Here is a 23,299-nt window from a genome sequence, read left to right as displayed (position 1 = left end):
TGCCTGGGTTAGAAGGCAGCATCACAGAGCTTGGAGAGATGTATCATAGCCCATCACATCAAGCCCCATTATCAGGCATCTGAGCTGGAAAGCTCTTCACAACTTCCTGAAACTTCTAACTTATTTTGATCACTACAAAGTTAAATGTACAGTTTAATAGATATTTTTTGTTCTATGAGCATGTCTCTCTTGCTTATGCTCTTCCACTTTGTGGGCACCTCTCAAGGCAGACAAATGATAACATACTCATTTATGCAGTGGAAAGGAAGAACTTTCATAAATTGAAAACATAATCATGGTACATTTCACAGATAAATTCAGTAGCAACATTGCATCTAATACTTGGAGCAAGTGCATTGATTTTTTAAAGCCCCAGAAGCCAACGTTTAAAAAAATAATTTAAAAAACAATGAATGTTCCTTTAATCAATAAAGATGGCATGGAGAGGATGGGAGGGGGAAGTGTAGAAGAAGATTTTACACTCTTACCTCTAATTTCAGGGAAGGATGATTATAAACCATTGCCTGAAATACAAAATTATGCCTAAGGCAGAAGGTACAGAGCTGGTCCCTCCTACTCAGAACAGCTTATTGGTGCCCCATGTATTTTGCTGTTGACTTCACTTACTGAGTTTGGTAAAAAGCCAAGCCTTAGTGGAGTTAGAGTTTTCTATAACTGTATCTGCATTGCATGGCCTACTAGCCAGGGAAATAACACCAGTACACTTGTTTATTCAGGGAATTTTCTTGATGACAGAAAGAAACCCAAGGAAGGCAGTGTTAGAAATGCCATCATTTAAGGTGTGTTGCTAGTGGGCCATCATTTTGTGTGTGTATAGAACAGCCATACTTGCAATTTCTTGTCTGGTTATCTTGCTACTCAAATTACTAGAAATGAGAGTCCAGACATAATTGTTAACACTCTGCTATTGTTTGTTTGTTTCTTTGTTTGTTTGTTTGGGGTTTTTTTGTTTGGTTTGTTTGGGGGGTTTTGTGTGGTTTTTTTTACTGGCACATGCAGAGTGTACTTGCAGCCCTGTGAGGTACCATGGCTAGGATTTAGGAAATTAAACTAGAATCAGGAAGCAGCCACCAAAAAAGGTACGTCACTGTCCAGCACTGTGCATGGCTGTAACCATTTTGAAGAGGAAACTTTATGATGTAGGTTGTAAAGGTGAAGACCCAACTTCCATGATAGGCTTAAATGCTTTCCTAGAAACTTCCTGCTAAATTCTAACTCTGTCAGGGCAATTGCACAGGAAAGGACATTCCTTCAAAACCACACGCCAAGTCAGAGAGACTTCCATATTTCATCCCCTGTATGGAGCAGGCACAGTAGGGGAAGATGGGACTCCACCTACCCCTCCTTGACCAGAGAAGCTGCCTGTGGTTATAGAATCACTAAGCCTTTGACTCTCACAGTATTATTGTTGATTTTCACTTTCTGTAGCACAGTACCTATTGAGTTTCAGAGCTTAGAATATCTAAACAGTAATTATAATAAAATGTGATAGCTTGGAGACAGATTTTGTTCTTACACCTTTGAAAGCCAAATTGATTTAGAATTGTGGAATCGGATTGTCATTGTTTTAATATAAGCAGAATTTAAAATGTTCCTTTGGAATTCACAACAGAATGCCCAACATAGTATTTATAAAAGAGATAGAACTAGAGCTTATCTTGCCCCTTTGCATCTTACTTGTTACTTGTTACATATGTCAATGTGGAGACCAAACATGGGCTTATGCAAAGAAGTAAGATAAGAACAAAGTAACATTATACAATTAATTTGACACTTTAATGTACAGAACATGCTACTGATAAAGTTTTAGAAGTGCTTATACTTAATATACATGAAATTTAGTGATAACTTAAATGGGGATGTATGCACCGGTAAGAATAGACAACTCTTTATTTTAAGCATCAGAATGTGATTTTTTTTTTCCCCACTGCCTTTACCCATTTTTAGCTTTCTTGGCAAAAAACATGAAGGTACTAAAGCAGAAAGCTATGGTAGGACAAATAATAGACAACTATGTAGGATATGGCATGCTTTGTGTGTATAAATGTGCAAGTAAGAAGGTTAAATATGTAAATAATCATGTTTTCCATGGTTTAGTCTTTAGTTTTAATGTAGCAGAGAACAAAGTTTGCCTCTGGGGTGGGAAGAACTTTCTAGATCATACAGATTTCAAATGGAAAACTACTTTTGTTAATTTCTTCCCACTCTTGTTCTCTCCTAGGATATGGTTCACCATATGGTCTCCATGACATCTTAAACTTATTCTTAGTTGTTTTAGTCAGAATTTTATGTAGAAAATCACTTAAAGCATCACTTAAAGTATATTTTCTGTGAGTAAATTTGACAGATCTATCTGCCAATCAATCAGCCAAAGTGCTAGCTGGTGAATAGGACCATGACCTTTGCAATGTGTGGAGATGAGGAGGGTTTGCATGACTTCTCACAATGAACAGTGAATATATAACTCTGTTTCAGCAGAAACTTACGAAAATCCACTGTCCTTTTTACTGATGGTATTTGTTCTCTTTCTGTACTTTCTTTAAGTCCTTACCATTTTCTAATCTTCATACACTCATAGGGTGTTTTCTTTAGAAGCCTTCAAGAAAATTAAAATAATCACGAACAGAAAATCCTGCTACTGTTGTCTGCAAGCTAAAACTGAAGGAATATCTTAATCATTATTCTAGTAGTTTGTTCCCTCTTCCTTTCTGATTACTTTTAAAATACTTAAACTGCCCCATAAAACCTACCTGTCTATTCTTTTAAGCAATTCTTTTATACTTTCTTTCCTGGCCAAGCTGCATCCATCAGGGATATGATATCCTTTACTACTTAGAGGGGTTTTTTTGTTTTCAGTTTGTATCTTCATGCCAGTAGGTTTCCTGGCTCTTCTTTCTTTGTTTCTGCCAGATTTAATTACATGCATTTCACTGGACTGAAGACTCTCTTTTTTTGAAAATGCAACAGAACTAAAAATGTGAAGGAAATTGCAGAAATAGGTGGCACATTATAGGCCTTTAACTTAAAAGAAGCCCTATGAAAGACCATACTGTTCTCTTCAGAGATCCTCACATGCCAGAAAATGTAGTGAATTGTACAGTTCCATTTACCTGGCAAATGTATTTCAGCATAGGTTTATTTGAGACAGCACAGCAAAGTTAGGATAATAAAACTATTAAAAATGAAATACACATCAATTTCTCATTTACAGTCAACTCACCACTGGCAGATGCTAAAATCTCAAGAGAATTTCACAAATCCACAGGATGCCTCAGCAGTGCTTAGTTTTCTGTTTGAATCTGATTTAGCTGAAAGGTACAGCTAAACAAATAGCTTCCTACTGGCTGTGTATATGAGAAGAATCAAACACTGGAAGTTGTCCTTACTTCTAAAGCAAGATTTAAGCTATGCTTATCCAGCTCAAAATTCAGCTTTTGCAAAAATAATCATAAAGACTCAAGGGAGAGCTAATAATCTACAGCTATTTAGAAGTTAAAGGATGGGTGGCTGTCATTCATCATTAGAGTCATGCAGGGAGGGAAGAAGAAAACAGCAAAAAGGGTGTTGAGGTTAAATATCAGAGGAAAACAGTTTCATAATTTATGGAGTTGTGAGAAGAGCTGTGGAGAGGAAATTTGAAGTCCTGCATAGTGTGACCTATTACTAAGGACTAGGCTCAACTACTGTAATTTATGTAATATTTATTATTCAGAAGAGTCTTTAAGTGCGTAAACCTAGAACAAACCTACAAGAAGTCACAACCTCCGTTCTGGAATACACATTACCAGAAGAGAGAACAAAAAAATCATCCAAAAGAAAAAGCAGCAAGATGCTACAATGCAGTTGGGCAAATAAATGAGGAACACTGCAGTTCTGTTCACTGAAGAATTTATAGACTAAGAGGTTGTTTGTAGAGAAAAAAAAAACTTAGAAGTAAATGGAAACCTAAACCTGGATGAACATTACCATTTAATTTACTTTTTTTTCTGACAAAGTTCTCAGGTGTTTTGGTGAAATTCATAAAAGAGCTAGGGAAGAGAAGTCCCCAGATGTCTTGCCTCTCTGAAGACATTTTCAGAAGCCACGTGTCAGGAATGTGACAATCTTTGGTTTAAATCCTTTGCAAAATTGATCTAATGTTGACAAGCTGTGCTACACATGAGCTCCTCTTTCTTGGGCGTGTGCCCTTAAAGACTGGAATATTGAATTTGTTGTTACAGAGTTGTCTCACTTCTCTGCTTTCACAGTTTTCAGTAGGTTTAAACAATTGCATATTCATTGTAACAAGCCCTAGAAGCTGGTTGTCCTCTAATATCCAAACTATCAAGCTTTATCTTAAGCCTGAAGGGATTTCTCTTGCTTTGTGTCACAGAGCCAAAAAATCAATTAATTATGTCCTCTAATCAAGTGTAATTTATGGATTATTAAAATCAGATTTGATGCAACTCAAATGTTTGCAAGATCATTCACTGGGAAAAAACCCTTCCAGCCCTAATTAATTACCAGCCTACAAGATGGCATAGTTTCCAGGCATGTGAAGGTAGGATTTTTTTCAGGCAGATCTGCTTCTGGACCATACCCTATTACTGGCTTTTACCAAACTGTTTATATAAGCATGAATAGCATAAGCACCATGTAATACTAGTGGAGTTCATAAGAATTTCATGTAATTCTAATGTTTTTGAGGATGTTAAATGTTTGCTATTATACAAATGTGCAGGGGAAAACAAATAGAATTAAATATGGGACCTGTGTACAATATTTAAATATGAATTAAGTATTGTACCTGTTACCCATTGTACCTGTGGCCCTGAACAGCACTGAAATCAAAGGGAGCAATGGCTATTAAATCTAGGGCTCAACAGATTGTCAGGTCTATTAAAAAGACTCAACTAAGCCTCAGGCTGACCTTGAGATTTACAATCTGAAGGAAGTAGTTTAGTAACCACAACCAACAAATTACTAAAATCTTATTCAGGAAGAATGACAAGAACCATGTTTCCTGAAGCAACCTGTCCTGCAGATGTTTCACCACAGTGCTCATGCACTTGAGCTCATCCTTATCCTAATCAGATCTCCCTGTGCTACTTTTGGTAACTTAGATATAACTCCAGTTTTGACTTGAAGCAAATTAATTATTAATAAATCAAATGTTTGGTGTTGAATTTTCTAGGAAGTTTGGGATTTAAATAATTTTTAACATTCTTTGTTTAGCTGGAAAAGATACAGCATTGCATATGTTCAGATCTTGGCTTCTAGTAAGGACAAGCTGTAACTAAGTAATAACATTTTTCTGCTTGACTTGGTGCCTTTGTAGAGTGTATTTCACTGTTCAGTAACCTGTTGAACTAGGCAAGAAGGGAAAAGGAAAGACTAATTTCCATATTATCTGCACATGTTTGGCACACCAGCCTTTGGAGCAACTGAATAATTAGAAAATAGGACGATATGAAAGGAATTGTTTTTATAATATATATACCTCCTTCAAATATGTTTTTTTCTAAATAGCCATGTGGATATTGAAGTAACAGCTTCTCATAACTAATAGGTTGCCTAAAATAAATAAGTTTAAAAAAAAGTCTTGTAAAGCATGCTAATTTGGGCCCATCATAATAATTTATTTATAATATATTCCTCCTCTCCCCATCAAGGCCCTCTCAGCATTATACAAATTATAAACTGCATTAGAAACACCATCAAATATGTACCCTAACAGACAAACAATAATAAACCCAGACCTGAGCTGTGTTGTTAAAAGGGGGGTTGAAAATGCTGCAGGTGGCAGCCAGAGAACCAGGCCTTTCAAGTAAGTCCAACTGTTCACCTTTTTTTTTAATCAAAATACCCACATTTTTATTTGATGGCCTGTAGTTAGTTCACATAAAGTATACACACTCTTTTGCTTCAGCTTGTTTTATTGAACTTGAAAGGCTCAAGATTCAAACAGCAGGTGCCATTATATTTCTGAGCACTTGACTTTGCTACTTTTTCTCTTTTGATGGCAACAAACAGTCATTGCTGCAAATATGGAGCTGTCTCCTCTGTTTCACCTCTGATTTGCATTTCTGTTGGGTATTTTGTTGGCAAAAGGTTCTGGATGGGAAGGTGGGAAGGGAGCAGTGTAGTTTTGTTCTGAGCTCTTGAAGCACTAACACTGTTGGCCTGTGACACCTTCTGCCATGCATGGTGGTTCTGATTTCAAAGGATTTTCCTCAAGGTGCATTGTCAGGATAACCCACATCCTTTAGTCATCATTTTTATGTGTGCCTACACTGCCAAATCAGAAATTTTTCCAAGGATCCTAACAGCCACATCAGTTCAGAGGGCAGGGATTTCCTGCTTTTCGTGGGGCAGGTTCTTGTCCTCAGAGACTGGATCAAAGCCCAGCAGCTCTTCTGAACAACATCCAATGGAACGTGGTGTTGTTTGAAGACATTTTTGCCTCTTTGGCAGAGATGAGCTTTCTTGCAGCTCTGGTAACTGAAAGGTCTCTGTGAATGATCCCAGTTTGCTGCAGGAGAAGACAGAAAAGATTGTTGGGACGGCAATGGACGACATGCAAGGACTGATACGCAGATAAGGATGACACCACAAAGCAGACACACACAGAAGAACACATCTCTTCTTTCCTTGTGAAAAGGGAACAGTAGCAAAACCAAGTTTGAAGAAATCCAGCCAACTTCTGTGGACCTGAAATTCTCTGTGTATAGAATCATAAAGGCTGGAAAAGACCAAGATCAAGTCCAACCTTTAATGATTAATGTCATAATTGTAAAATGTGAAACGGTAGAAATAATTTTTATATTACAAAAAAGGCCTTAAAATATTGGGGGGATTTGCCCCCAGATATTAAGAGACACTGTACTTTTTTTGACTTTTTCTGTAAAAAGAGAAAATGTTCTCTTAAGAGTCAGTTTCAATCAGTCAGGTTGCATCAAAATTTCATTCTCTTTTAAAGATCATGTTTTTACCATTTATATTATCCAGCCTTCTTTCTCTGGATTATCACTGCTGCTACCCTGTGTTTTCTTCTTTTATCATTTTCACGCTGAGAGCTCCATCACAAAATCTATACTAGGCTAGCACCACTCTGCGTTCTACCAGAATTAGTTTAGAATATAGCTTATGCTGAGAACTCAAACATTTTCCTGTCAGAAATATCTCTTTCACTGACTTGGAGCCTTTCTGAGGGAAGATGTTTTTTTACTAAGCTTTCTATTTACAAAAAACAAACAAACAAACAAACAAAAAAAACCAACAAAAAACAAAAACTAAAAAAAAAAAAAAAACCAAAAAAAAAAAACAAAAACCAAACCCTCATGTTTTCAGCTTCAAAATTACTTCTGTTTAAAAAGTATTCTTGATTTTGTTATAAATACAAACCAGAAGAGCTGACATTGGAATAAATTATCAGAAATGCCTTTTTTATGGGAAATTTCAAGCTTTTCTGTTGTTGCTCAAAACAAAAGTCTTCAAGGTAAAAGTTTCCATAGCACAGAAATTTCCTATTTCAGGTAAGTAAGAGCAACAAGAGATCTGTAATTTACTTCATATTTCAGGAAATTACAACACATGATGGCTCAAATTAGAAAAGGTATTTGAAGATCAGGTTGGGTTTTTTCGCTGTATGACACTGTAACAATCAATCCAATTAAGTTATCTATGATGTGTTTCTTGACTCTCGTTACAACAGAGCCAATTAATTGATTTTTTAGTCCTGTTCCAGTTTGAGAGAAAACCACTTTTTCTAATGTTTTATATCAGTGAGAGCTCAGGAGAGTTGCAGTGATTCAATACTCTTAATGATACCTCTTTGTTTTGGCTCTAGTTTTCCAGATCAAGATATTCGCAGAACAGCAGTCCAACAGATAGAAAATATGTCAAATGATGAGTTCTTAGAATACCTCCCACAGCTGGTTCAGGTAAGGAGGAAATCGATAGCCAAGGAAGTTGTCTGTCCTGATCAATAACTTGTTTAAATACTTTTGATTCTTTCAGGTGGGTTGATGCATTAAAAGAGGAATAAATAAGAAAGCTGATCACCTGATACAATGATTGAATTAAAAATTAGGCCAAGATATAGAGTGTTTTCCACTTCTTTTGACATGTTGATTGAGCTTTTCTAAATAGTGCATGAAGGTATTTACAGGTAACAAAGAAAAATTAAATATACATTTAAACAAGAGAAATTAAGCTTTAGTCCCCAGAGCAGGTGGCAGGGCTTCATTGCACCCAAGGAAGTAAATGGTGTTGCCACAAATCAGAGTTTTCTTAATACTATATATACCAAGAGAATCACTGTCAACATAGAGTAACCTGGACATCAGGGTGTAGAACTCTCCTTAGAGATGTACATCGCATTTCACTGGAAATTAATGTTTTGCAAGTTGTAGCCTCGCTGCTTCCAAAGCACTTGGGGATTGAGCAGATCCTGTGTTACAACTGAGGAGGAACTTTTGAGAGCTTTATCCCCTTACTGCCTAACACTGTGCACATGGATGACTTACTATTCCACGTGGCAGAGTTTCTCAGGGGTTTTTTCATGTGTTTGTGATGATAGATATCTGTGTATGCATATATGAGTGTATTTACTGTGAGCCAGTGGAACCTTCACTGCTTTACACCATTCACACACTGATGTGATCTTTCACCTTTCACAGCTTCTGTTTTACAAATAGGTTTATTTCTCAAACCAGATAATCAGATAAAATAGTAAATATAGCATTGATAGTTTTAAGTGGTGGAAGAAAAGTTGCATATTTACATGTATGTTAACACAGTTAGAATCAGGATGATACCTGCCTGTCTCACAGGGGGCAGCAGACCCCTGGGTCCTGAATTTCTTTGCCCATTGCACTGCTAGAGCAAATTCTGTGTGTCTGATTACTTTGTTCAGACTAAGCACTGGATCCTTTCTGACTATTTTTGTTATAAAGGAAAGACACAAAAGCCAGCATAAAATTGATTCTTTTTATCAATTTATCTGTTAAGGTACTCAAGTTTGAGTGGAGTCTTGAAAGCCCTCTGGTGAAACTCCTGCTGAATCGTTCCCTTCAGAGCATCCAAGTAGCCCATCAGCTTTGCTGGTAAGATCATTTGCCAGTGCTACCACAGTAATTTTCTGTCACACTGAAATGTATCCATGATTCTATTAATGACAAACCCTCTTTTGTCTTAAAATTAACAGAAAACCTAGTTTTTTGCTCCTTCATAATTCCTCTTTTAGTACTAGGCCTGGGTAAATTGTATGAAATACTTATATCTTCATCCTACCCTGGGCAGGAGGGAGAGGGGAAGGTTCTGTTAATTTGTATTTTTCTGCATTTATTGGTTTGGGCCAAAATAGTCTTCCTTAAAATTTGTGCTCTAAGCAGTACTGACTTACTTGTAAAGTATGCTGCCTTGACATCTCCTGAAGTTGTTAAAATTCACCTGTGTGTCAAATCATCTCTTGTACCTCTTTGTGTATGAGTCTGACTTGTGATGGTACAGTTTCCAGTAGTTCCTATTCTGGATTATGGAGATGTATCAGGACTGAAAGTAACTGCCTTTCAACACCTGCCTCTGCTATATAAGGAGCCCTCTAATTGTATTATTGCACAAGTGGGTTATTGCATTTTATGTGCTGTTACCTCAAGGCTCTCTGAATAAGAATGTGGCTTTCTGATGTCTGAACATCTGCCCTGTGATCTGAAAATCAAACTCCTGTGTGTTTTCTTTTTTTACCCATCTGTAGTAATGATGGATGAACTGAGCTTTTATTTACAGTTCAACTGGTTTGGAACCCTGAAAGCAAAAGCTTTCTGCCCTGCAAAGGAAAGACAGCAGTTTTAAATGTAATCATTTGGTTGATGAAGTGTGGGGTCAGGTAGAGCATAGATCATACTTTCATACCTGCATGGTTTCTGAAAGTGTTAGTGGGGATAAAACAGAATTATGAATGTGCTTGTTTTACTGAAAGGTAGGATAACAATAACATGCCTAATGAGCATATCTGTCAAATAACGTGGAACCACATTTAACAAGGCATTTTTCTGACAGTGCCTGAAACATGCCTGAGACGATTTCTGCTAACATTAAACTTAGTCATACTGGATATGTCCAGTCTGGAGTTCTTAAATATGCCCCAAGAGTTGGTAGTTTTCCTGTGCAACTAGAAATTAGTTGAGGGTTCAATGGACAGGGTAACATCATTGGTTTGCCCTTGTCTCTCTTCTCTCAGAAGAAAAATTACTGTGTCTGTGGTCTTCTTCCTCCTTACTTTGAAGTCTACATCTGTGTAAATCCCTGTTTTTCCCAAATTTTGCTCAAGTTCTCTAATGTTATAATCTTGGGTAATATAGAGCAGATATTCCATCCTGTATAATATATGTCGTTACCTGACACGGTGCAATTTAATGCGGCAAAATACATTTATTTTATAAATAGCTTAATACGTGACATAATGATACCCACATCAAGTAGGTTGTTTCTCAAGGTTCATCGTATTCTCTGCCTTTCAGCTATTAGCAGTCCTGTTCATGATGAGTACGTCTTCTACGTATGTGGGTTTTTTAAATACTGCAGTCTAATCTGAGAACTTAAATGTTGCACACATCTCTTAAAATTTTGCTACTTGTGTGTATCACAACATACGCTTTTATTTTCTTGGTAACTCTGCTCCACCAGATTCTTCAGTACTAAATTGTTTTCTACCTAACATTCCAATTTATGCAATTATTCATATTCCTGTTCCAGTATTTTAAAAGGGCAGTTTCCCAAGCCATAAATTCACTTACAAAATTTAACAGTAATTTCATGGATTTTATTAATAAAGTCTTAAATAATTAATAAAGGCTTTCCTTCACAAATTGAATTTCAGTCCTTATAAAAGGACTAAGGGAAAACAAAGGTTTTCTTCCTTTCACCTCTAAAGAGACTTAAAAGAAGCTCCGTGAATTAATAATGTGTGCATGTACACTCAAATATATTCTTTTAAGAAAACAGGTTAGGTTGCATTTTATTCTCAAGGATTGCGTTTTGTTTCATTACCAAATTAGAGATCAAGAAGCGAAAACTGGTAAAAACAAACTTTAGTAACAAATTTATATTTATTTTTAATTTAATGAATGTGATTGCCATTCTACTACTAAATAATAAAACATTGTGCACACTGTACCTGCACAATAAAACTTGGAAAACAAGACTGTAATGCGATTGAGAAAACTGGTGATGTGATTTCAGAGCCACAAGGGAGAAGTCAACTGATTTTAACTCCTGTGTTTTCCAACACTGTTGTAAATCTAGAAACCAGTTACCAGAAATGTTGGTGATCGTCATCACTAACTTATTTTAATGGCAAACATCATTCATAATTGTGCCTGTTATTGAAAATTGACTCAATTTCCCTGCAGGCCAGAGATAAGCTGCTAGCCAGCAAAGACGTACCAGGTCATTACCTTTTTAATGCTAATGGTAGTTAGTAAATAGTTAACTCCTTTCCATCAAGCAGTAGTAAGTTTGAAAATTTTATCTAAAAATTACAGGACTGAATAGAGAGAATATTCATTCTTGGGACACATCTCTAGGTTTTGCGAGGTGTGGTAAATCAGGATACTTTCAGTCTGTTTTTGGTTTGTATCTGCTGCAGATTTGTTCCATTAATTCTACTGAGAATGAAAAGGATCTTACAATCTGTTTGGGTGTTTGGTTTTTTTTCTTACCATGTGTGATTTTCCTCTTCTCTAATTTCTTGAGGAATTTGGGCCTCCTGCATCCATCAGTGTTCCAGCTCCTCGTGGGTACTTCTGAATGGACTCCCCTTCCCAAACAGACTAAAAATTGCCCATGCACACAGTGCCAGCACAGGCCACATGTACCACTTAAATCCTATTTTAGTTTTATTTCAGGAGTTCCTAATGTCCGTGAGACATGGAGAACTGCCCCACAATCTTCTACGTGTTCTCTCTCATTCTAGTCTTTTCCCACCAGAGCTCCTAGGAGAGGACAAGGCTAGAAGAAGTTTTCCCATTCCCTGGAGCTATGGTTGCACATTATTAAACTGGTTCTAGCAAAGTCCAAAAGTTGCTTGAGGGGAAGGAAACCTTCTGAGACCCTTTCGGCCTTTCTGCGTGCTGAAAGTCGCTGTTTATCTCCTTGCTACTTGATGTTTCATTCACAGGTGGGCTTATGTCAGCTTTTGTGCTGGAGTTTTAATCCATCCCTCTGTCTCTGGCAGCCTGCCAGTTGGTTTCTCTCTTGCTTGAGTGTTTTTGGCTTTTAGCTACTGTCACAGGTGTCAGCTGCAGCCTAGAATGGAAACAGCTGGCTGGGGCAGCGGGTGTCCAGCAGTCTGTCTCACAGATGGTTGCCTTCCGCAGGAGGATTGAATAACGGGAGAATTACAGTGTCCTCTAGGATCTGTGGCAGCTGCTAAGAAATAGGTTCCATTGTCATGGAAAAGTACAGTGTTTGTATATTCTGCCAGAACATAAGAATCTGGTGTGCTTAGCTAAAGAAAAAGTCAGGTGAAAACCTTGCTGAAGGCAAAATGTCCTTTTGTAGCTTGACTTCTAAGTCAATAAAACTTTATAAAACTTTTCTAGTTTGCAGCATTTCTCAACTACATTTTGACTGGCAATCAAGAGAAAAAGGAGTAGTGTTCTATCTTTTGTAGTCCATATCGTGTAGAAAAGTGGGAATATGAGGTTAAAAAGGAACTCTTAGTGGAATCCAACATGCTGAAAACAATGTGAATCAGATTATTGATTTCATGGTTAGAACATAGTATTTTATTCCTTTTTCTGTATGAAAAAAGCTGTAAGAAACAAAAAGACCATATGCAATGTATAAAAGTTTAAAAATATCCCAGTTACAATTTCTGCTATTGTGAGGTTTGTACCTCAAAATTTTCTTTTTCAAAATTGTTACCATCTAGTTGCATTCAGTACTCCAGCATTAGAACAACAGATTATTGCTTCGTATTTTCTAAAAGGAAATATATTTTTAACTGTCAGGACTGGTCTATGTTAGCCATAATTTACTTAAAGACTTCAAAAGAAGGAATAAATCAAGCAGATACTCATCTGTCCAACACACTTATTATCTAAACGTTAAGCAGGCAACCATCCTCCAGCTCTTCCTTTTCCTGCATTATGGTGTCTTTCTCTGACAGTCAGAAGTTATCAAGTCAGATAATTATTAAATGAACTTCCTAAGTAGCTGTGCAGAGCAGGCTGAAAAGCCCAGCCCATTAAAATGACATGAATGTAAATACAAAAGACATCTGTTTTGGTTTTGTGATAATTTGGTTCTTCTTACTGATCAGAATCAAAAAACAGTCATATATAGAGCTTTAAACCTATGGATAGCCAGTCTAAATGTATGTTTGATTCAACCGAGTGTTGATTATAAATTCCCTTGGATGTGATCATCATTATGTTTTGGACTGCACAGTATCTCAACCTTAGATCACACCTAGGGATTTTAGTTCTGAACCCAGAATTGCCACTTTTGAAATGCCAATCATGTGGAGATATTTTTTTCTAGTGTGTATAGTAAATAGCACCATTAGAGCAATATTTTTGTGAGATAATGATTCAACAGTCTACCGTGCTAAGTGCTTCATTATTAGTCATGTGGGACTTGGATTATTGCCTTGGAAAACAGACAGATAATTATTTTGTTTCCTAAGCTACAGACTTTCTATTTTCTCAGACTCCAGTTTTAGAAAAGGATGATGTCAAATGAAACAAAGAGATTTGTTGTGAAGAAGTACAAAGAAGTAACATAACTATGGACCTTCAGTAGTTACAGACTGAGTGGGAAAACAGTACATTTAAATCCACAAAATTACATCTTACATTTAATTAAACAGATTTTAGATTTTAAGGAAAAAATAGTATGTTAGATTTACTTTTTGCCAGCTCTAAAGAAAGAGGAGTGAACAGGCTATGCCCACAGCTGGAATTGATAAAAGCAGCTACTAGCTGCTGCCATTGTCTAGCTATGGGTCTGTCAGTACTGCCCAACAGAAAAGGACTGCAGAGCAAGACCTTTGGTCTGCCATAATTCCTAACATCTGCCTTCCTCTCTGGCCCCTTTTTGGACTGTTGGGTTTTTTTGGGTTTTTTTTTGACAAGATAGCACTGGAATGCAGTTTGCGAATATTTCACTCTGGGGAAACACCTGTAAAAGACAAGATGGGCAAAAAAGCTTCAGCTTTGACATGCTCTGTCCCACAACACTGCTGCCCCCATCCTTTTACATTCATGTGAAACCTGTGAGGCAGGTAACACTGGTCCTCAGCCTCTTAAGTTTCTCTACCATTTGTGTACTATAGCATAGCAATCCCAGCATTTCTGAAGCTCTGGGCCCCAACACACACACGCACATTTGTGTGTTATGATCCCAGGGTGTAGCATACGGAGCCCCAAAGCCCACTGGTGTGTAGTGAAGATTCGGCCACAGGGGGAACTCGCCCTGCTGCTTCTGTGCCCTTTGGTTCTGGGTCCAGGAGGTGCTCCATGGGTCTCTTAATCTTGTACACATACCCTAAAGGACAGGCTGACATTTCTAGCAGGCAAATCATGCCAATCAATGGCACTTTCAGGCAAAGCTTCAGGCACATTGGCAGGTGTTCTACCCCTTGGTAGTTTGCTGTCTATACTGTTCCATATGCAAAGCAGGGAGGTCTGAAATCTATTCCCCTTTGCAGTTTATGAGACTCTTTCCACTGATTGGAGTAGCCTTTTAATCAAGCAGTTGTTCTCTGAGCTCGCTTTGCTAGAGCTGTTTGCTTATTTAATTTAAATAGCTTTGCACATAACATCTCTTTGCCAAAGAGCAAAGGTGTTGCAGATGTTATGATTTCTCTTTATAAGTTGAAATATTCTGGTATATTCTGCCTAAAGTAATAGCATTTTAAACCTTTAAAATTCTAACTAATAGGAAAATGAAAATAAATTTCAAATAATGAAAAATAAAATAGGAAACACTACTGGGAAAGGTTAACAAAGAATTTGAATAGGGTATTTTAACATTTTAAATCTAAAGAGGGAGTTAGTTTCCCCACGCTGTTAAAAATTACAGCTTTTAGAAAAATAAATAATTTTTAAAAATAATAAAGCAATCAGAGCTATGCCTTTTGTAATATGAGATATCTGAGGAGTTAATATAAGATAATCTGAGGAGTCCTTGAAAAGGACATAAACAACATACTTGTGCATGTGTCTTTTTTACATTATTTTAAAGATTCTTAGTAGAATGAATGTGTTCCTGAATGTCCAGAAATCTAGGAATGTTAGGTGTTTTTCCACATCAGGTGCCAGGACAAAAAGGAAGAGCTGAGGCTCCCTGGTGATCATATATCAAAATGAGAAAGGAGTCAAGCATTATCGTTCACATTATTAATTCTATTTGTGCAGGCACATATTCAGCTGAACTAAATAAGTTGCCAAACATAGAGATAACTCTTTGTGTCCCACCTTTGGAACAGAGGAAGCTCCATGCCAAAGTCATATTCAAGGAGGACTAACACTGTCAAATGCAGCATGAAAAAGTCTGTAAATGCCAGTTATTAGTGCCTATTACTGTAATGAAAAAACACACCACTATGTATGTGTGCAAATGAACCCACTTACAACTGCAGAGATAAACTAGAAAAGGTGAAAGAGTTCTGAAAAGTTGTAGTTCTTTTATCTGTTCCATGATTTATAAGACAGCACTAAGGAAAAGATTTTTCAGTACATTGTTTTTCCAAACATGGCTTGTCAGATTTATTTTGGGTTTGGCTCCTTTTACATTTGCAAATGCTGAAGTTTTTGATAAATCTAGTTTTTCAGTTATGCCAGAAAACTCACAACAAGCTTCAAGTTATATCTGTCATAACCCCTCCAATAATGTATCTGAGTATGAAAGATGAGCTTGTGTTTTGGATATCCTCTGTAGAAAGGATGGCCCAGACCATTTTGGTGGTCTGTTACAATGTCTCTGATGCTGGGATGTGATGTACAGTATATGCCTCGCTTGTGGGCTTGAACAGGACTGAGGAACTGGAGAGAGCTCTGTGCAGGCATCACACTCAGCTTTCATCTATGCCTTTCATCTTTTTTCCATTAAAAATGTTTTGTTGTTTCTTGTTTCAAAAACAAAACAGAGAGCCAAAGTCTTTCCTGATGGATACTTCACGTAATCTCTGCTTATTCCAGAGGAACATTTGGGGATGTAAAGCAGAGTAGTAATAAATCAGGAAAACTCTTGAGGCAAGTTCATCTAGTTCTGTCACTTCAAATGGATAATTTTCAGTCATCAATTTGATGGATGTGGAGTTGTTTTGGTTTTTTATACTTCTGGAAAACTTCTGGAAAAAGATGACTGGAAATCCTAGAAGTTGAGTCTTCACACTGCAGTTTGCTTTAGGGATTCATTGAGCTAGGCCAGTATTGGGTGACAAATTATAAAAATCTGAAATGTTCAAATCATAAATAAAAACAGTAGCTGCAATTTAAGGATGATGCAAATTTCCCAAATGAGGTTGTAATGATTTTGGAGAGAGAAAGCCTCAGTTGGAAAACAAACATCATGGAGACTCTCCTGTGATTCTCAGCAGAGCAGCTGGTTGTGTGTTTCACTGGGGAAATGTTGCCTCTGAAGCCCAGAGCAATCCTGCAGTTGAGAGGGGTCCTCCAGTGTGTTGGAGATGGGGACTACATGGATATGCAGGAGTGGAGTAGGGCAAGGGATCGCCGAACATTTGGTCGATTGCTCTTTCCTTTGTCAGCCCCCTAGGAACAGGGACAAAGTCCCCTTCGGTGACGTGTTTCCTAATTAATGCCTTCCACTCCGCCTCAAAGGCGGAGTACTGTAGGGAAGGCAACCAGGCGCTCGTGACCTGCCGGATGTCGTTCGGCGTAAGGTCGAATGCCTGGAAAAAGGATTCCAGGAGGCTGAGCATGTATGGGGAGTCTAGGTTATACTTAGCGATGGCCTTCTTGATGTCTTTAAGTACAGGGTAGGAGATAGGCCTCCACTGTGGCAGCCTACCTCCCTCCACATGTACCGGGAAGGCCTTAAGCATGTCTAAGTCCCCTGCCTGGGCCGCTTGTTCGTGTACGGCCTTCCACGACTTCTCCTGTGCCTCCACGATGTGGTGTACCACCTCCACTTGGGAGGTGGCGGAGGCAGGGAAAGCGTGGGCCGTGTCCGCGGCCATGACGTCCAAGGTGTTTGGCCTAGGCGTTGAGGCATGTGTCAAGTCTATGTCATGTGTCAAGTCCATGTGTCCACATCCTGGTGAAAGTCTGGTGGGACTAGTGGGGGGAGTGATGGTCGTCTCCCCTTCACTGTCCATATCAGCACCACCCTCAGCCCTCGGTGTTATCGGGGCCGGTGGGTGTGCACACTCTGGAGGCGGTGGTGTTAATCGGGTGACACGGCGGCACTCCTGCGATGTCCGGATGGATAGTTCCCTATGCATGACAGATCGCCGCAAGGCCTGCGGCTTGACCAGGGCCTCGGGCCTACACGGCTTCTCCGGTGCTGGATCGCAGGGTGGACTGGGCAGGGCACGGTGGCAGGGAGGCCTTGGTGGTAGAGGCGGGTAGGCCTCCCTCAAGTGGGCCTCGGGCCTAGCTGCATGGGCGCGGCCATGTTGACTCAAATGGGCGGGGCTGTAGGCCTGGGCGGAGGCGTGGCCACCAGGTGAAGGCGGGGCCATGATGCCATGAGGGGCGTAGCTTTTGGGCGGTGCCTCAGGGGGCATGTACTCGGGTGGTCCCTCCCAACGCTCCCCGTCAACGGCTCCTCCCACATCTCCTCCCTCGTTGTCCCAGGCCACAAGGTGTTTCGCGCTGCCGCCATATTCGCCACGAGCCATGCAGTGTCCCCCCTCCGCCATTTTGCCCTTGTTCTCGTCCTTGGGGCTGGAGCAGGAGGACGAAGGCTTCGAGGCGCCATCTTGTGCCCTCGCCGAATTAACGGTCGGGTGGTTAAGCCCAGTCTTTTGGCGGTCCTGGAGGAGCATGTATACCAGCCTCCAGGCGATAAGCGCCTTTCCCGCCGTTTTGTCGCCTTTCTTTTTCGCTCTCCAGAGTGAAGCCCCCAAATTATCCCAGTGTTCCAGGTTTAATTCTTCTGGGATTTGCAACTGGTGGCTGTTAATCCAAGTTGCCAAGGCCTTCAGGGAGGTTTTATCATATTTGTGGCCTTGATATTCGATGACTGCTCTTATTTTCTTATAAATCGGGCGCTCAGATTTCCCAAGAGCAGCTCCCATGATGTTAATATAGAGTTCTGAGTCTTCGGGGGGAGTTTGGAGTTGGGGGTAGGAAGGGTAGGGGCTACCCCGACAGCTCACCTCTCTCGCTGGTCGCCTGCTCCAAGGATGAGGTGGGGCCGATGCCCAGTCTCTGCCGGGGGAGACTGCCGGACCGCAGTGTCTCAGACACTCCTGTGGCTATCACCGAATCGGGACAGCAGCGAGCCTATCTAGAACAACAGACTCAGCCGACAGTCCCGGGTTTCGGCACCATCTGTCGCAGTCTTGGTCTCTTTGGGAAGGGACCAGACCAGCGACGGGGGTTCGCTGACTGCCGACTGAGTTGTCGTTCGCCGGGTTCCCAGGCTCTAGGTAAGGTTTGCCTCGCGACGAGAGAACAAACACCCAGGAGCCAAGGACTGTCTGCGATGACCAGTCTGATCACCAGAGCTGATCGGAGCTGATCCAAGGAGCTGATCCAACTTTATTAGGGGGAGAGGGGTTTATATAACTTGGGATAGGGAAGGTTCTGGAAAAGGGGAGGAACTAAGGCGGAGCATGCAAATCTGCTAACAATTATAGGGTAGAAGAACTTAGGGGGACTGAACTGGGGTGTGGACTGAAGACAGGCAGGGCTGGGCCCGCCCCCTAGAGGGAGCTGGCCAATGGTAGCTGTCCCTTTGCTGACAGCTTCTGCCTGCCTGGGGAAGGTTCTGGAACTGGGAGAGACAGAGACAACTTTAATTCAATAAAAAATGAGGGATATAACTGGTAATGAAGAAAGTCCTTTAGTATATGGTCGCAGTCAGGATTCGGGAGAGTCTTCCTGGACTTTCCACACGTCGAACTCCGTTCGGCGATCCCTTGCCCTCCTCCACTCCTGCATATCCATGTAGTCCCCATCTCCAACACCAGTGAAGCTGCTTCTCTGCTCCAAAATCATGGTGCTAGCTGGTTCTGACTGCTGAGGTGGAATACAATGAAAGGATGGTTCACTCCAATTTTTTTCAGATATAATATCTAAAAACTTCATAATTCCTTTGCATTTAATGCTTCCGTTTTCAGGTTTTACCTTTTGTGAATGTTTGCAAACAATTCCATTACTATTTCCTTTGTGTAGAGCTTTTCTTTTTTCTATAAATGGCAATTATTGTATGCAGATGTTTCAAAATCACATCAGATTAGGTAAAGCTTTTTATTAGATTTGTTCTGTTATAGGTCTTTTTCTCTTTCCAGCTTAGCAAGCTTTTGTGCTTCAACAACAGCTGTTCGAACCAATTTCTGGCAAAATTTGTCTTGAGCTGCCCTAGAGAGTTGTTTTCAATCCATTTTTCATTGAACACACGTTGCAAAGTTCTTGTCTCATGAATTGAATAAATGCAGTTCAGGCCCTGATTTTGGTGGATTGATATGTTTGGAGTCCTCATTTATAGTTAGGCAATTGATCACAGCCTTGTCTGGCAGGTCGGAGTTTTGTAAATCATCCCTATTCCTGAACACTGTCAGTGAGAACTTTAAGGAAAATTATGAATAAACAGAGAGAGGCCTCAAGTGGGTACAGCATATTCAGTGTAATGAGTTACTGGGCATCTTAATGTTGCTGTCAGTTGTATGTTTCTGTGGTTAATATTTCTATGTTTAGTCATCATTCTCCACCAGAATGAAAATTGAGCCTTGGAGGTTTGCCTAAATAACTGAAACATTAGAAAAAACCAGAATCATGAATTAGACATTTTTGAATGTGTTCCACCAGTAAATGACTTATCAGAAAATTACTTTGTAACTTTTCTTCAATTTGGGGGAATTTTTCTGAGAAAAGAATTCCCTAATGTAAACCCAGATATAATTAGTAAAACATTTTAAAAGAAATAAACTAGAATAAAAGGCACTATTTCCAGGCAGGAGAAAAGAAGGATTGATAAAAGGTCCTGTCAGAATAACAGTGCAGAATTACTATAAATCAGTATTTTGAGATGTTTGCAGATGATGAGTATTTCAGGATTAAACTCATAAAACTCTTGCTGTTTGAAAATATTTCCCTAAGCATTAATTGCTTTCTGAATGCTCCCTCATATTCAGTGGTATATTAGTCTGTAATCATAATGTTGTCATTTGGATGATGACCAAATTAAAAATAAGCTGAGAGAGGAAAGAAAGGACTGCCAGATGAGTTGTCTTTCCATGGCTCTTTAGCTTGAACAACACTGCTATCATGTTGCAATAACTTACTTTTAAGTATCAAAATTACTCAATAGAGCATTGTCTCACATTGTCTCATTCAGTGTTTTCTTGAGTAAGAACCCACTCACTTGAAACTGATGTATGTTGGGCCCTTGAATTAAATAGCAAAAAGTGACCTGTGAATATAAAAGAACTAAGATTAATTCCAAATCTAAAGCCTGTAAAATTCTGCACAGTAGTTCATACAAGCAGTAGACAGTCAACACAGATAGCCGAATTGTTCTTTAGGTTTCTCTGTGGTGTCTGTCAAACACACATAATACTGTTTGATAAAGTTCATGACATTATTTTTTTGTTTCAGCAATCGGGCTACAAGAATTGACTTTTGTCTCTGAAAGGCCTTTATTCCTATATAAAGGTATTCAGAGATATATTATCACAATATTGTATCAATAGTGGGTGGCTGACAGTAATGTAAAGTAGTTACTACAGAATTTTTCATTGATTTTTGTTTTCTTTTTAAAGTGTTCATCAAAATCAAAGCTTTTCACAGAAACATTGAGCTTAGGTTCAGATGGTATGTGAAGTGCCAGAGGAAGCCGCAAAAAAAGTCTTAATATTTAAGCTTGTCACTGCGTATGTAAAAAGGCTTGTGCCTAAGGTAACCCAGTGAGTCCCACACTGACCTATTTTGAATTATTTGCTTCCTCCCCTACATATGCTTTTTTCTACTCAGTTCAGGATTTAGTGGACAGTAGCAAAATAACATGCTGGCTGTTGGCCTGATAAAAAGAAAGCTTAGAGGACCAAATTTCCAAGGCGTGGTTGAGCCATGCAAGGAGAGCTCAGTGGAACATTTCCAGCCCGAGGCTGGTGCTGTTTCTGTTGTGTGAATAAATATATGTATAAAAACAATACATTTTGCTAGTATTATTAACAATATTAATGGTGAGAAAACTGCAGAGGTGATCAATTTTAAGATATTTTAGGAGATGGATTTTAGAGAATGCCTGGCCCGAACTATAAAAGTGTTTCTCTACTGCTGATTATTCTTGCTTCCCTTATAAGGATCTAGATAAACTCTAGTCAATGAGCAAGTAAAGGAGCCATCTCGTTAGTAAAATTGAGAAAAGTAAGGTCCTCCTCATCAAAAAACAGAGAAAGCGCAAAGATAGATATTATAATATTATAGCATAGAAAGAAAAAATAAAATTAAATGGTGCCTTGAATAAAAAAGCAGTGGCACATATACAGGTGGATGATCCTTTCAAACCAGTGTCATCCCTCTCTCATAAAGTGAGATTTCCTTTCTCATCTCAACTAATAACTGGTTTGTAGAGCTAAAATCCTTAGACAAAAAGGGTGCAAACAACAAAGAAGCCTTCAACATATCTATCTATAAAATTCTGTTTATGCTTCTTATGCTCATTTTCCTTGCTTGTGTAGCAAGGCTTATATCCAAGTAGATTAAAAAAATAAAATTCTTTTTACCCCCTAACATAAGTGCTCACTTTTCATGTTTAGCCTCCCCCAGTACTAGTTCACAGTGTGTCATCCAGTGAAAAAATTAAAATAACTGTTCCCTCAAGGCCTCCTGCTTTATTCCCAAGATTCTTCAAGATTCACTTGTAAATGTGTAGGAGATATAACGTGCAAAGTACCGTGATTCTGGCAGTTTGAAAGGATTGAAACTGGGAATTCCCTCCAGCTGGCTCTGCAAACATTTCGGCCTCTTCTGCTTCAAGAGCCCAGTTCTTCCCAGGACAGAAGTCTGAGCAATCTCTATTGGGTTGGGAAAGGAGGGAATTGCCTCAATGTTCCCAGTGTCTGCAGAGAAGTGTGGAACTGTTTGGAGTGATACAGAAGAGGCTTTAGGCAGGCTGAGGAATGGTCACTCAGAGAACTGGCAATGATAGCAAGCAAAGTGTTTTTATAGGCGGAAGGATGCAAAATAGCAAGAGGAGAGCAGAAGTAAGTAGTACTTTGAGTAGTAGAGTTCTGCTGGGTTCTTTAATAAATAAATAAATGAGACTTTTTCCCAGCAGTTAAGTTTAGATTCAAGTGACTTCCCAAGAGAACTGGGAGATCTAGAACCAATTCCAGCAAAAAGCATTATTCCCGAGTGTAACGTATGCTGCTCCTCTCTCATTTCTGTATAGTGTAATTTTGATTGCTGCATGTTCCTCTTGAGACCCTTTTGCCTAGAAGTGTAACCACTCTGTGTTTCTGTCTCAGTCTAGGTTATTGATTCTAGAAAACAAACAGCCATCAACTTCTCTTTCTGGGAAGCCACTGGAGACTTGTACTTGATTGTTTCACACAAATCCTGACTCTGACTGACCTGTCCTACTTTGCCTGACATAACTACACTGAGAACTGTAGACTGTGGTAGGCTGAATAGTGGTAAGTGAACAGCCAGGTGCTTGTTCAGAGAAAGGAGCTTTTCTATTTTTTGCATTGCAAACATACAAGAGAATGTTGTCCAGGAAGTGACAAAGGCAAATCTCAATCTCTGCTATTCTGTATGCAAGGATAGTTCTGACTGACATGGTTTAGATGATGTAAAGAATAATGTGGAGTCTTTGTTCATGCTCTAAAATTTATGTGTATCACAGAAATTTTGAAGTATTTGCTGTTCCTGTGGCAGCTGGGCCCTGGCTAGAAGTGCTTGGCAGAAATGGCACTTTTGTTTCAGTGCAGTTGATGGGACTGAAGGCAGATCAGAGTGACATTCACAGTGTAGAAATGCAGCTCTTGGCATGTCTATTCTACTGGCTGAACAACAGGGCTGTCTGTCAAACTGCCTCATATCATGGGGACTCATCATCATATGGTCTAGTTGCACCACTGTTCATTCCCCTG

At 39.3% G+C, this 23,299-nt stretch overlaps 1 protein-coding gene across 1 annotated transcript in view; it reads left to right on the top strand.

The window, feature by feature from the left end:
* Positions 1-23,299, top strand: part of PIK3C2G (phosphatidylinositol-4-phosphate 3-kinase catalytic subunit type 2 gamma) — a 209,587-nt gene that overhangs the window by 87,400 nt on the left and 98,888 nt on the right. The window contains exons 17-18 of the mRNA XM_071551366.1: positions 7,850-7,943; positions 9,013-9,107. Coding sequence (XP_071407467.1) covers positions 7,850-7,943; positions 9,013-9,107 — 189 coding nt within the window. The remainder of the gene's footprint in view (positions 1-7,849; positions 7,944-9,012; positions 9,108-23,299) is intronic.

The sequence above is a fragment of the Pithys albifrons genome, chromosome 3 (assembly GCF_047495875.1).
Source record: "Pithys albifrons albifrons isolate INPA30051 chromosome 3, PitAlb_v1, whole genome shotgun sequence".
Lineage (NCBI taxonomy): Eukaryota > Metazoa > Chordata > Aves > Passeriformes > Thamnophilidae > Pithys > Pithys albifrons.
Note: the sequence above shows the minus strand (reverse complement) of the source record. Positions and strands in the feature narration are given on the sequence as shown.